The sequence below is a fragment of the Ranitomeya variabilis genome, chromosome 7 (genome assembly GCF_051348905.1).
Source record: "Ranitomeya variabilis isolate aRanVar5 chromosome 7, aRanVar5.hap1, whole genome shotgun sequence".
Taxonomy (NCBI): Eukaryota; Metazoa; Chordata; class Amphibia; order Anura; family Dendrobatidae; genus Ranitomeya; species Ranitomeya variabilis.
Window position 1 is genome coordinate 80,379,727 of NC_135238.1, and position 15,942 is coordinate 80,395,668.

Below are 15,942 nucleotides of genomic sequence, written 5' to 3' on the forward strand. Positions count from 1 at the left end.
CGTTTTTCAAAGATACAAAAGGAAATTCCCCAAAATTTCTATATTTAACCTCAACTGGCTTCCTCACAATGTATGCATATCACAATTTTTATTTTTATTTTGCATGTATGTTTTACTAGGCCATTTTTACATCCTTACACGCCATGCTAATACAGCGCCATGTTGCAGATAATGTCGGGATGTGTACCTTCCTATCATTTCTTATCTTGTCATTTTTGGGAAGTGGGATGACATTTTTTTCAAAGAAATAAAAAATAAATGTAGACATTTAACTCTGGCTGACTGTTTTTGCACACCTGTTTTACTAGTTCAATTTGACAACCATGTACACAGGGGCGCCGCTATCATGAGGCAAGTTGAGCCCTTTGCTTTAGGCGGCAGTCCTCACTGAAAGACAGGGGGCGGCAGAACACGTGGTGCCGACTCTTCATAATCCCTGACATTTGCTGAGTGTCACTAGTGCGGTGCGCGCCCTCTCCTCACAACACACAGCCTATTGGCTGATCTGTGCGCACAGGACCTGTGATGAGGTCACATGAGGGGAGGAGTCAGGGGTCACATGATCGGGACCTCCATGGATTGCAGGACTCTGCTGTGCTGGTTGCCATGGTAAGCTACCTTATGTGTGGGGTCAGGAGCCGTGTGTGTACGAGGTGTACGGAGCGGAGCTGAATGTGTACGAGGTGTATGGAGCGAAGCCATGTGTGTATGAGGTGTACGGAGCGGAGCCGTGTGTGTATGAGGTGTACGGAGCAGAGCCGGGTGTGTATGAGGTGTACGGAGCAGAGCCGGGTGTGTATGAGGTGTATGGAGCGGAGCTGCATGTGTATGAGTGTATGGAGTGGAGCCGCGTGTGCACGGAGTGGAGCCATGTGTGCAAGGTGTACGGAGCGTAGCCGCGTGTGTAGGAGTAACTATGTGTGGCCATTATACGTATGGAGCATCATGTATGGCCATTATACAGTATGGAGCATCATGTGTGGCCATTATACAGTATGGAGCATCATGTAAGGGCAATATACAGTATGGAGCACTATGTGTGGCCAATATACAGTATGAAGCATCATGTGTGGCCATTATACAGTATGGTGTATCATGTGTGGCCATTATACAGTATGGAGCATCATGTGTGGCCATTATACAGTATGGAGCATCATGTGGGACCATTATACAGTATGGAGCATCATGTGGGGCCATTATACAGTATGGAGCATCATGTGGGGCCATTATACAGTATGGATGCGGCCATTATACAGTATGGAGCATCATGTGCGGCCATTATACAGTATGTAGCACTGTGTGGCCACTATACAGTATGGAGCATCATGTGCGGCCATTATACAGTATGGAGCATCATGTGTGGCCATTATACAGTATGGAGCATCATGTGTGGCCATTATACAGTATGGAGCATCATGTGCGGCCAATATACAGTATGAAGCATCATGTGTGGCCATTATACAGTATGCATCATTTGTGGCCATTATACTGTATGGAGCAATATATGGGGCTCATTATTCTGTATGGAGCACTGTGGTGCCCAGAATACTGTATAGAGGACTATACTGTCTGATTTATGACCTACTGTAGAATGTACAATAGTTATCACTCATGTAATGTTTGGGGGCACTGTATATGAGATGGGAGCCCTATATGGGGGCTGTGCTGTATATGTGTTTGGGGGGGGGCGCCGTTTTGAAGTTCGCCTCAGGCAGCAGTGTGGCTAGGTTCACCCCTGCATGTACACCACACCAATACTGTGACCTGCTGCCCCTTTACACACATTTGCCTAACTACCTAGAATTTCTTGATATGCACATTTTGGCAAGAGTTGAATAATTAAGTTTGAAAAGATTGTCAAAAGTTTATAATTATTAATAAGCACTAATTACTATTACTACACCTTCTAACATGTTAAAGGGAATACCCCTTCTAACATGTTAAAATAAAAATTATCACCCAAGTACTATGCCAAAAAATACTTTATACATTTGAAATACATTTTAATAAATAAAAAAAAAACCCACATAATATGGGTAGTATGGTAAATAGAAATATGATAGTATGGTAAAAGAAAAAATGGTAATGGCATTGGATATTGAAGAATGAAAGACAAAAAAATCCCAGATAAGAATGTGGGAACCACTTGAAGCAGCAGAAGCTCCACCACTACTGACACCAGCTACCTGGGCAGAAGTAGGGTCTAACACAAGCCACAATTAGCCTCCTTTGCCTATGGCAGGCATAATAGACATCACTCGTCTCAGGTATAGCAGGATGATGTTACCTCTAGCAGTGACACCATCAGTTTGAGGCAGTGTTCTGTTCAGAACAATCTGCCTGATCACAAATACCTAATAACTTTTGGACATTTTTTATCATTTTGAAAAAAGTTTTTCAAAATGTTTTGTTAAATAAGACTGCTGGTTACTATTTATTACCTATTATCTATTACAATTCATTTCTAAGATGATGTCACTTTAACGCTACTGAGGCTGTGTCTGAAAGAGTTTGAAAAGGGTTGGATACAGTCCTGGGAGACCTCAAGCAAATAAAATCCTTGCTATTCACAGCAAATATATCCTCTGCAAATCAAATTTTTGAGATAATTTGCCATATCTCTAAACTTGACTCATCCTCCTCCTTTAAAGAATCTACTAATTTAATCTAGCCATAATTTAGTTATCAATTCTAAATGACAATCATTATAACTACAGTGGGGAAAATAAGTATTTGATACACTGCCAATTTTGCAAGTTTTCCCAACTGCAAAGAATGGAGAGGCTTGTGATTCTATTGTAGGTACACTTCAACTGAGAAAAACAGAATCTAAAAAAACAAACAAAAAAAAACAAAACTGAAATTCACGTTGTATGATTTTTAAATAGTTAAATTGAAATTTTTTTGTATGAAATACGGTAAGTATTTGATCACCCACCAACCAGCAAAAATTCTGGCTCTCACAGACCTGTTAGTTTCTCTTTAAGAAGCCCTCCTACTCTGTGCCCATTACCTGCATTAATTGCACCTGTTGGAACTCATTACAGGTAGTCCTCGACTTACGACGTTGATCCGTTCTTACGCGTCGTCGTAAACCGAATTTCGACGTAAGTCGAACCATACGTTCATACAGTACTGTACCATAATAAAAGTACAGTGCTGCCTATCCAAAACACCTATCCTAACACAGTACCCTATATAATTAGCAATAAAGATAGGTACAGTAAAATATTGTGCAGTACAGTACGTTTAATAATGAAGTACAGTACAGTACTACTGTACTGTACTGTAAGTGCTGTAACAGGTAATAAACAGTGTACTGTACAGTACTGTAATAAACAAAGATAACAATTCCAAAGAGAGAACAGGCTTATTGGGAGGAATCAGCAGAAGGTGTTGGAGATACTGTGGCAGGTGAGTCAAGAGGGGCAGGGGAGTCAAGAGGGGCAGGAGAGGTAGAGGGTACAGGTACAGGATCTGTTGCAGGCCTCTCTGCCTTCTTGAAGTACTGCTGAAGGTTAGTTTGGAAGGAGACCATCTTCTTCTCCTCCAAGATCTCCTTGTAACACCTAAGGGAATCCATGACTCCTCTGGCAACCCTAGTGTACCTTTCCATGTTGGGATCCTCAGCCTCAAACTTTGACAATCCTTCCTGTATCAGGGCAAAACCTCCTGCCAAGCCCTGCCTTGTAAATCTCTTACGTTCTGGGGTTGGTATGTCTTCCTCTTCCTCTATCATCTGCTTCTCCAGTTGCATAAGGTCCTCAGCAGATAACTCCTCTCCATGAGATGCCAGTAGCTCTGTGACATCATCCTCCTCCACCTCCAGATTCATTGTCTTACTCATATCAACAACGTTCTTTATGACACTAGTCACTGACTCTTGGACCTCTGTGACATCTTTCACAAACTGGGGACACAGTTTTTTCCACACACCATTCATACTGGTCTGCTTAACCTCATCCCAGGAATCAGCAATGTTATTCACAGCATCAAGGATGTTGTATGTTTTCCAAAAGGCCTTTAGAGTCAAGTCCTTATTCTTTTCAGTTGCTGCTAAAGCATTACCAATGACCCTTCGGAGGTAGTAGGCCTTGAATGTAGCAATGACTCCTTGGTCCATAGGCTGTATTAGGGCAGTGGTATTAGGTGGAAGGTAAACCACCTTGACATTACGGTTAAAGTCATCCAGACGGGCAGGGTGTCCAGGGGCATTGTCCAGAATTAGCAATACCTTAAAGGGGATATCCTTGGAGGTACAATACCGCTCCACGCCTGGCACAAAATGGTGGGTGAACCAGTCATCAAACACTGCGAGTGTCACCCATGCCTTCCTATTAGACTTCCAGATGACTGGTAGTTGACTCTTTGAAATGCCCTTGAGTGCCCTTGGATTCTCAGCCTGATACACCAGCATGGGCTTCAGTTTGTAGTCGCCAGCAGCATTGCCCCCAAGAAGCAAAGTCAGTCTCTCCTTGCCGACTTTATGACCTGGTGCTGACCTCTCCTCCTTGGCGATGTACGTACGGTTAGGCAAACGTTTCCAAAACAAGCCTGTCTCATCCACGTTGAACACTTGTTGAGCACAGTAACCACCCTCCTCAATTATCTCAGCCAATGCTTTAGGAAACTCAGTTGCTGCTTTCTCATCAGCACTAGCAGCTTCACCTTGCACTTTAATGTTATGGAAATTGGCACGATCCTTAAACCTCATAAACCAACCCCTACTCGCCACAAATTCTTCACTTTCACTTCCTTCCCCCTTATCTGTTTTCAACGCCTCAAACAGTCGCCTAGCCTTCTCCTGAATAACCATAAGGCTCACAGGGATACGGCGTTGATTTTGGTCTTCCAACCAAAGCACCAATAATCTTTCCATCTCAATAATAAGCCCACTCCGCTGCTTTGTTATCACTGTCGCTTTCATAGGAGCAGATCCTTTCACATGTTCAAGGATACGATCTTTATCCTTGATAATTGTAGCAACAGTCGAACGACTAAGTCCTAATGACCTGCCAATTTCTGTTGGTGTTTCCCCCTTATCAGATCGCCTTAGGATATCCACTTTCACCTCCATGGTGATGGCCTTCCTTTTCTTTGATTCACTGCTGGTGTCAGATGAGTCTACCTTGCGTTTGGGAGCCATAATGAAGTGTGTTATGGTGTGCAGGAGGCTCAGTTTCCTCTGTAACCGGGTACAGTGTACAGTAGTTCCGCCCCTGCACGTAGTTCGACTTACGACGCAAAACGTCGTAAGTCGGAATGAGGCGTCGTATAAAGCGTCGTAAACACGAAACGACGTAACCCGAGACCGTCGTAAACCGAGGACTACCTGTACCTGTATAAAAGACACCTGACCACAGACTTAATCAGACTCCATCATCTCCACCATGTCTAAGAACACCAGGGACAAAATTTTAGACCTGCACAAGGCTGGATGGGCTACAGGACAATAGGCCAGCAGCCTGCTGAGAAGGTAACAAATGTTGGCACAATTAGTAGAAAATAGAAGAAACAAGATGACTGTCAATTATCCTCGCTCTGGGGCTCCATGCAAGATCTCGTATCATGGGGTAAGGATGAATCTGAGTTTGTCAAAAATTAGTCCAGAACTACATGGGAGGACCTAGTCAATGATCTGAAGAGAGCTAGGACCACAGTCTCAAACATTACCGTTAGTAATACACTACACAGTCATGGATTAAAATCCTGCATGGCACGCAAGGTCAAGGCAAGTTTGAAGTTTACCAATGACCATCTGGATGACCAAGTGATCCAGAGGAGACATGGGACAAGGTCATGTGGCCAGATGAGACCAAAATAGAACTTTTTGATATCAACTCTACTCGCCGTGTTTGGAGGGAGAAGAAAGATGAGTACAGCCCCAAGAACACCATTTCAACCGTGAAGCATGGTGAGGGAAACATCATACTTTGGGGGTGCTTTTCTGCAAAGGGGATAAGATAATTGCATGGTATTGAAGGGAAAAGCGATGGGGCCATGTATCGCGATATTTTGTCCAACAACCGCCTTCTCTTTGTAAGAATATTGAATATGGGTCATGACTGAGTCTTCCAGTATGAAATGACCTGAGACACACAGCCAGGCCAACTATGGAGTGGCTCTGTTAGGCCGGGGTCACACTAGACCGTAATACGGACGAGTGCTATGCGATAAAAAATCGCATAGCACTCGGCCCAATGTTAATCTATGGTCCAGCTCCCATCATCCGATATTTTCTCCACCGTATTTCGGATCCGAGGGAACTCGCAGCAGGCTGCGATTGTCAGCGTATCTCGGCCGAGACTCGCCAATGCAAGTCTATGGGTGCGAGAAAAAATTGGATTACACACGGACCATGCGTGTGCATTGCGAGAAATACGCAGCGGTGTTCTATAGAAAAGCCGGTAATTCAATTGCCGGCTTTGCATTTCTCCTTCACAAACCCGACAGGATATGAGACATGGTTTACATACAGTAAACCATCTCATATCCCCCTTTTTTTGCATATTCCACACTACTAATGTTAGTAGTGTGTATGTGCAAAATTTCAGCGCTGTAGCTGCTAAAGGGTTAAATGGCGGAAAAAATTGGCGTGGGCTCCCGCGCAATTTTCTCCGCCAGAATGGTAAAGCCAGTGACTGAGGGCAGATATTAATAGCCAGGAGAGGGTCCATGGTTATTGGCCCCTCCGTAGCTAAAAACATCTGCCCCCAGCCACCCCAGAAAAGGCACATCTGGAAGATGCGCCTATTCTGGCACTTGGCCACTCTCTTCCCACTCCCTGTAGCGGTGGGATATGGGGTAATGAAGGGTTAATGTCACCTTGCTATTGTAAGGTGACATTAAGCCAGATTAATAATGGAGAGGCGTCAATTCTGATACCTATCCATTATTAATCCAATTGTCTGAAAGGGTTAAAAAACACAAACACACATTATTAAAAAATTATTTTAATGAAATAAACACACAGGTTGTTTTAATATTTTATTGCTCTCTCAATCCATTTGCAGACCCTCGCTTGGCAAAACAATAAGCACACAATATACATACCTTCTGCTGACCCGTCACGTCCCACGAGGTAATCCATCTGAAGGGGTTAAAATTATTTACAAGCAGGAGCCCTGCAAATGCAGCTGTGCTCGTGCTTGTAATTCCCCGGCGAATGAAGGAAATGTAGGTCATTGACCTACATTTCCTTCAGTCGCGGTGATGCGCCCCTGCTGGATGTTCTCATGAACTGCAGCCTGGGAACTTTTTCCCACGCTCCAGGTCATATGAGGACATCCACCAGGGGGCGCATCACCGCGACTGAAGGAAATGTAGGTCAATGACCTACATTTCCTTCATTCGCCGGGGAATTACAAGCACGAGCACAGCTGCATTTGCAGGGCTCCTGCTTGTAAATAATTTTAACCCCTTCAGATGGATTACCTCGTGGGACGTGACGGGTCAGCAGAAGGTATGTATATTGTGTGCTTATTGTTTTGCCAAGCGAGGGTCTGCAAATGGATTGAGAGAGCAATAAAATATTAAAACAACCGCTGTGTTTATTTCATTAAAATACTTTTAAATCGTGTGTGTGTGTTTTTTAACCCTTTCAAACAATTGGATTAATAATGGATAGGTGTCATCATTGACGCCTCTCCATTATTAATCCGGCTTAATGTCACCTTACAATAGCAAGGTGGCATTAACCCTTCATTACCCCATATCCCACCGCTACACAGGAGTGGGAAGAGAGTGGCCAAGTGCCAGAATAGGCGCATCTTCCAGATGTGCCTTTTCTGGGGTGGCTGGGGGCAGATGTTTTTAGCCACGGGGGGGCCAATAACCATGGACCCTCTCCTGGCTATTAATATCTGCCGTCAGTCACTGGCTTAACCACTCTGGGGGAGAAAATTGCGCGGGAGCCCACGCCAATTTTTTCCGCCATTTAACCCTTTATTTTAGCAGCTACAGCGCTGAAATTTTGCACATACACACTACTAACATTAGTAGTGTGGAATATGCAAAAAAAAGGGGGATATGAGATGGTTTACTGTATGTAAACCATGTCTCATATCCTGTCGGGTTTGTGCAGGAGAAATGAAAAGCCGGCAATTGAATTACCGGCTTTTCACAGATATCGCTGAATGAAATATAAATACAGAATATATATATACAGTTAGGTCCATATATATTTGGACAGAGACAAAATTTTTCTAATTTTGGTTATAGACATTACCACAATAAATTTTATACAAAACAATTCAGATACAGTTGAAGTTCAGACTTTCAGCTTTTATTTGAGGGTATCCACATTAAAATTGGATGAAGGGTTTAGGAGTTTCAGCTCCTTAACATGTGCCACCCTGTTTTTAAAGGGACCAAAAGTAATTGGACAATTGACTCCAAGGCTATTTCATGGACAGGTGTGGGCAATCCCTTCGTTATGTCATTCTCAATTAAGCAGATAAAAGGCCTGGAGTTGATTTGAGGTGCGGTGCTTGCATTTGGTAGGTTTTGCTGTGAAGTAAACATGCAGTCAAAGGAGCTCTCCATGCAGGTGAAACAAGCCATCCTTAAGCTGCGAAAACAGAAAAAACCCATCCGAGAAACTGCTACAATATTAGGAGTGGCAAAATCTATAGTTTGGTACATCCTGAGAAAGAAAGAAATTACTGGTGAACTCATCAATGCAAAAAAACCTGGGCGCCCACGGAAGACAACAGTGGTGGATGATCACAGAATAATCTCAATGGTGAAGAGAAACCCCTTCACAACAGCCAACCAAGTGAACAACACGCTCCAGGAGGTAGGCGTATCAATATCCAAATCTACCATAAAGAGAAGACTGCATGAAAGTAAATACAGAGGGTTCACTGCACGGTGCAAGCCACTCATAAGCATCAAGAATAAAAAGGCTAGACTGGAATTTGCTAAAAAAAAAAATCTAAAAAAGCCAGTACAGTTCTGGAAGAACATTCTTTGGACAGATGAAACCAAGATCAACCTCTACCTGAATGATGGAAAGAGAAAAGTATGGTGAAGGCGTGGTACAGCTCATGATCCAAAGCATACCACATCATCTGTAAAACACGGCGGAGGCAGTGTGATGGCTTGGGCATGCATGGCTGCCAGTGGCACTTGGTCACTAGTGTTTATTGATGATGTGACACAGGACAGAAGCAGCCGAATGAATTCTGAGGTATTCAGAGCCATACTGTGTGCTCAGATCCAGCCAAATGCAGCAAAACTGATTGGTCATCATTTCATACTACAGATAAACAATAACCCAAAACATAAAGCCAAAGCAACCCAGGAGTTTATTAAAGCAAAGAAGTGGAGTATTCTTGAATGGCCAAGTCAGTCATCTGATCTCAACCCAATTGAGCATGCATTTCACTTGTTAAAGACTAAACTTCAGACAGAAAGGCCCACAAACAAACAGCAACTGAAAACCACCGCAGTGAAGGCCTGGCAGAGCATCAAAAAGGAGGAAACACAGCGTCTGGTGATGTCGATGAGTTCAAGACTTCAGGCAGTCATTGCCAACAAAGGGTTTTCAACCAAGTATTTAAAATGAACAGTTTATTTAAAATTATTGAATCTGTCCAATAACTTTTGGTCCCTTTAAAAACAGGGTGGCACATGTTAAGGAGCTGAAACTCCTAAACCCTTCATCCAATTTTAATGTGGATACCCTCAAATGAAAGCTGAAAGTCTGAACTTCAACTGCATCTGAATTGTTTTGTTTAAAATTCATTGCGGTAATGTCTGTAACCAAAATTAGAAAAATGTTGTCTCTGTCCAAATATATATGGACCTAACTGTATGTGTCTCAATGACATATACACTCACCGGCCACTTTATTAGGTACACCATGCTAGTAACGGGTTGGACCCCCTTTTGCCTTCAGAACTGCCTCAATTCTTCATGGCATAGATTCAACAAGGTGCTGGAAGCATTCCTCAGAGATTTTGGTCCATATTGACATGATGGCATCACACAGTTGCCGCAGATTTGTCGGCTGCACATCCCAAAGATGCTCCATACAAGGCAGGATGGATCCATGCTTTCATGTTGTTTACGCCAAATTCTGACCCTACCATCCGAATGTCGCAGCAGAAATCGAGACTCATCAGACCAAGCAACGTTTTTCCAATCTTCTACTGTCCAATTTCGATGAGCTTGTACAAATTGTAGCCTCAGTTTCCTGTTCTTAGCTGAAAGGAGTGGTACCCGGTGTGGTCTTCTGCTGCTGTAGCCCATCTGCCTCAAAGTTCGACGCAATGTGCGTTCAGAGATGCTCTTAGGCCTACCTTGGTTGTAACGGGTGGCGATTTGAGTCACTGTTGCCTTTCTATCAGCTCGAACCAGTCTGCCCATTCTCCTCTGACCTCTGGCATCAACAAGGCATTTCCGCCCACAGAACTGCCGCTCACTGGATTTTTTTTCTTTTTCGGACCATTCTCTGTAAACCCTAGAGATGGTTGTGCGTGAAAATCCCAGTAGATCAGCAGTTTCTGAAATACTCAGACCAGCCCTTCTGGCACCAACAACCATGCCACGTTCAAAGGCACTCAAATCACCTTTCTTCCCATACTGATGCTCGGTTTGAACTGCAGGAGATTGTCTTGACCATGTCTACATGCCTAAATGCACTGAGTTGCCGCCATGTGATTGGCTGATTAGAAATTAAGTGTTAACAAGAAGTTGGACAGGTGTACCTAATAAAGTGGCCGGTGAGTGTATATATATATATATATATATATATATATATATATATATATATATATACTAGCTATTGAACCCGTTCTACGCCCGGGTGGCGAGCATTTATATTGGAATATGGTCTCCATCCTGCTATGTGCTGCTCCTATCCTGTCATATGCTGCTCCATCCTGCGCCCCCATCCTGTCATGTGCTGCTCCACCGTGTCATGTGCTGCTCCATCCTGCGCCCCCATCCTGTCATGTGCTGCTCCACCGTGTCATGTGCTGCTCCATCCTGCATCCCCATCCTGTCATGTGCTGCTCCACCGTGTCATGTGCTGCTCCATCCTGTGCCCCCATCCTGTCATGTGCTGCTCCACCGTGTCATGTGCTGCTCCATCCTCATCCCCATCCTGTCATGTGCTCCCATCCTATCACGTGCTGCTCCATCCTGCGCCCCCATCAGTGCGGGCGGCTGTGCTGAGTGCGGGCGGCTGTGCTGAGTGCGGGCGGCTGTATGTGGCTGTGCTGAGTGCGGGCGGCTGTATGTGACGTGGCTGTGCTGGGTGCGGGCGGCTGTGCTGGGTGCGGCAGCTGTGGACGGCTGTGCTGGGTGCGGTGGCTGTGCTGGGTGCAGCGGCTGTGCTGGGTGCAGCGGCTGTGCGTGGCTGTAGGCGGCTGTGGGAGGCTGTGCTGGGTGCGGCGGCTGTGCGTGGCTGTGGGCGGCTGTGCTGGGTGCGGCGGCTGTGCTGGGTGCGGTGGCTGTGCTGGGTGCGGCGGCTGTCCGTGGCTGTAGGCGGCTGTGCGTGGCTGTGCTGGGTGCGGAGGCTGTGCATGGCTGTGGCGGCTGTGCGTGGCTGTGCTGGGTGCGGCGGCTGTGCTGGGTGCGGCGGATGTGCTGGGTGCGGCGGCTGTGCTGGGTGCGGCGGCTGTGGGTGGCTGTGCTGGGTGCAGCGGTTGTGCGTGGCTGTGGGCGGCTGTGCTGGGTGCGGCGGCTGTGTGTGGCTGTGCTGGGTGCGGCGGCTGTGCGTGGCTGTGGGCGGCTGTGCGTGGCTGTGGGCGGCTGTGCTGGGTGCGGCGGCTGTGCTGGGTGCGGCGGCTGTCCGTGGCTGTGGGCGGCTGTGGGAGGCTGTGCGTGGCTGTAGGCGGCTGTGGCGGCTGTGCATGGCTGTGCTGGGTGCGGCGGATGTGCTGGGTGCGGCGGCTGTGGGTGGCTGTGCTGGGTGCGGCGGCTGTGCGTGGCTGTGGGCTGTGCGTGGCTGTGGGCGGCTGTGCTGGGTGCGGCGGCTGTGGTCGGCTGTGCTGGGTGCGGCGGCTGTGCGTGGCTATGGGTGGCTGTACGTGGCTGTGGGCGGCTGTGCTGGGTGCGGCGGCTGTGCGTGGCTGTGGTCGGCTGTGCTGGGTGCGGCTGTGCGTGGCTGTGGGCGGCTGTGCGTGGCTGTGGGCGGCTGTGCTGGGTGCGGCGGCTGTGGTCGGCTGTGCTGGGTGCGGCGGCTGTGCGTGGCTGTGGGCGGCTGTGCTGGGTGCGGCGGCTGTGGTCGGCTGTGCTGGGTGCGGCGGCTGTGCGTGGCTATGGGTGGCTGTACGTGGCTGTGGGCGGCTGTGCTGGGTGCGGCGGCTGTGCGTGGCTGTGGTCGGCTGTGCTGGGTGCGGCTGTGCGTGGCTGTGGGCGGCTGTGCGTGGCTGTGGGAGGCTGTGCGTGGCTGTGGGCGGCTGTGCTGGGTGCGGCGGCTGTGGTCGGCTGTGCTGGGTGCGGCGGCTGTGCGTGGCTGTGGTCGGCTGTGCTGGGTGCGGCGGCTGTGCGTGGCTATGGGTGGCTGTGCGTGGCTATGGTCGGCTGTGCTGGGTGCGGCGGCTGTGCATTGCTATGGGCGGCTGTGCGTGGCTGTGCTGGGCGCGGCGGCTGTGCTGGGTGCGGCCATTTTCTTGGTCCTGCTCCCGGAGTCGGCGCCTGCGCAGTCCGCGCTTTCCGGCGCCATTTTCTTGAAGACACTGCAATGTGTCTTCAAGAAAATGGCGCCGGAAAGCGCGGACTGCGCAGGCGCCGATTCCGGGAGCAGGGGGACAGTCACGGCCCGGAAGCGCGTCGGTGGAACGGGTCAGGTAAGTATACTCACCCTCCGCCTCCTGGCTCGTCCCTGCTTGTCCGGTGGAGATCGCGGTGTGCGTTCAGCGCTTACGCATACCGCGATCTCCTGGGAGCGTCGCTCTGTGCGGTCCAGACTGCGCCGGCGCTTGCGCTTGCGCAGTCTATAGAGGCTTCGGACAGAGTGACGCTCCCAGCGTTATATTATAGATATATATATATATATAGATATATATATATATATATATATATATATATATATATACTGTATATATGTTTTCCCGAACATTTGAGCACATAAATCCATTAGATGTCGGTTTTGCAAGCTTGCGAGAAAATCTCGGCATACGGATGGCATACGAATGTCACACGGATGTCACACGGATCATTTGATGTGAGGAAATCGCATCCTCGCACTGCACACGGATCACTGTTTTGGAAACATTTGTGCGATTCTCGGCCGTGAAAAATGGACCGTTTTTTTATACGTTGTGTGTGTCCCCGGCCTTAGAAGCATTTCAATGTCCTGGAGTAGTCTACCCATTCTCCAAACCTGAACCCAATAGAAAATCTTTGGACGCATTCGAAACTCAATGTGGCCCAGCGATGGCCCCGAAACCTGAAAGATCTGCAGAAGATCTGTATGTAGGAGTGGGCCAAATTTCCTGCTGCAGTATGCACAAATTTGGTCAAGAACTACAGGAAACGTCTGACCTCTGTAATTGTTAACAAAGGTTTCTGTACCAAATATTAATTCTGTTTTTCTATAGTATCACATACATTTTTGAGGCAATAAAATGCAAATTATATAAAAATCATACAATGTAATTTTATGTTTTCTATTTTTAGTTTCTGTCTCTTACAGATGAAGTGTACCTACGATAAAAATTACAGACCTCTCCATTCTTTGTAGGTAGGAAAACTTGCAAAACCAGCAGTGTATCAAATACTTATTTTCCCCACTGTATCATTACAGCTTCCATAGGCATTTTAACTAAGACTCTCATACTCTTCTATTAAAACTTCTGCAAAAATGTGCAGATTTTACACCAAGTTTATAGTCTATTAATCCTTCAGCAATTTCTTCTTTTTATTTAGTGTAGCTCACAGTTATGACTAAGAATAAAAGTGATGGCATATGATCATCCTTATGTTGCTGCAATGATCAGAGTATCTATCCTTTCCTGCAAATGTATTTTGGCTAATTTCCTCTGTATTCAGTCTAATTTCAGTAGGAATCTGGCAGATGACTGGTTCTCCACATATTATGATTTCAGGATTACACTGTAGCCATTTATAACATTAGTCAACCAGTTGATCCTCAAAAACAATGTTCACCATTTCTCTACAGTATAACCCTTATGAAAACTTAAATGGGATGTACGTTTTGTTCAACAGATCTTAGGATTAAAATATAAAACAATTGGATGAAGTAAAAAAATGTTACTGTGTCTGTATATTCTTTTTCTTCTTCCCCCGCCCAGGAGCTGTGCTACGATCAGACCATGTTCCTGCACAGTCAGACACAGCCATTACACAGTACACAGCAGGGGCACATGTATAAGATTGTCTCAGCACAGGAACATTTTATTTAATTGCGTCCAATTGTGGAACTTATTTGTATTCCAAGATCTATTGATTAAAATATACTTTGTTCGTAGGAAAACCCATTGAAAGGTTTTGGCCTCTATTTGACAAACCTTTCTTAATAGCTCGGCTGCCAGTAGAAAAATCTTAAAGGGAACCTGTCACCATGTTTTTGGAAGATGGGATAAAAATAGCGTTAAATAGGGGCAGAGGTGGGCGTTACATTAGTGTGTTTGTTATGCGTTTATTACCCACCTAAGTTGCCGAAATACCTTTGCAAAGTCTCCGTTTTCGCCTGTCAATCAGGCTGGTCTGGTCAGATGGGCGTTGTCTTCCCCCAGATTTTGCGTAGTTTTCCGTTGGTGGCGTAGTGGTGTGCGCATGCCCAAGGTCCCGAATCCTCTGCCAGGGGATTTCAAAGAGCGCGGTGTCCGTTATTGCATTGGTGATCGGTGGGCGCAGCCATCTTCCTTTGGCCGCGCGTGCGCAGAAGCGGCGCTCTGCTGGCCGCGGCATCAGGAAAATGGCCGCGGGATGCCGCGCGTGCGCAGATGGATATCGCGGCGGCCATTTTCCTGAAGCCGCGGCCAGCAGAGCGCCGCGGCAAGCAGAGCGCCGCTTCTGCGCACGCGCGGCCAAAGGAAGATGGCCGCGCCCACCGATCACCAATGCAATAACGGACACCGCGCTCTTTGAAATCCCCTGGCAGAGGATTCGGGACCTTGGGCATGCGCACACCACTACGCCACCAACGGAAAACTAAACAAGATCTGGGGGAAGACACCACGCCCATCTGACCAGACCAGCCTGATTGACAGGCGAAAACGGAGACTTTGCAAAGGTATTTCGGCAACTTAGGTGGGTAATAAACGCATAACAAACACTCTAATGTAACGCCCACCTCTGCCCCTATTTAACGCTATTTTTATCCCATCTTCCAAAAACGTGGTGACAGGTTCCCTTTAACACTGCATACTTCTCTCCCGATCTCAAAACTGTGTCTCAAGGCAGTCAAGGAATATTGCTATGCTCTGTGACCGCTGCAGCCAACCACTGGCCGCTGATCGGCTGCAGCCTTTACTATTCTGATAGAATGAATTGGCTCTGATCCTAATAGGCTGCAATTTTCATATGACATAACAATATCACTGAACAGCAAGGGCCAGCTGTGATGAAAGGCTAGACGCCATAAGTATGCAGGGGCTATTACGATAGCGTTGTCCAGAAGTAGACATCCCCTATAAGTCTGAAGAGTTGTAGCCAGGCCAAGTATGTTTCATGCTTAGGGTATGTGCACACGCTGCGGATTTTGCTGTGGATCCGCAGCGGATTTGTTGCTGCAGATTCGCAGCAGTTTTCCATGCGTTTAAAGTACAATGTAAACCTATGGAAAACAAAATCCGCAGTGCACATGCTGTGGAAAAAAACATGTGGAAACTCTGTGTTGTTTATTCCGCAGCATGTCAATTCTTTGTGAGGATTCCGCAGCAGTTTACACCTGCTCCATAATAGGAATCCGCAGGTGAAATCCGCACAAAAATCACAAAAAAAGTGGTAAATCCGCGGTAATTC

General features: G+C 46.8%; 1 protein-coding gene across 2 annotated transcripts in view; it reads right to left on the reverse strand.

The window, feature by feature from the left end:
* Nucleotides 1-15,942, reverse strand: part of ARPC1B (actin related protein 2/3 complex subunit 1B) — a 117,097-nt gene that overhangs the window by 69,012 nt on the left and 32,143 nt on the right. Inside the window, exon 1 of one of the 2 annotated variants that reach the window (XM_077275355.1) lies at nt 3,703-3,786. The exons of the other annotated variant lie outside the window; for it this stretch is intronic. Within the exon in view, the coding sequence (XP_077131470.1) occupies nt 3,703-3,757 (55 nt within the window). The 5' untranslated portion in view covers nt 3,758-3,786. Of the gene's footprint in view, nt 1-3,702; nt 3,787-15,942 lie in introns of those variants that run through there. 2 annotated transcript variants of the gene reach the window in all.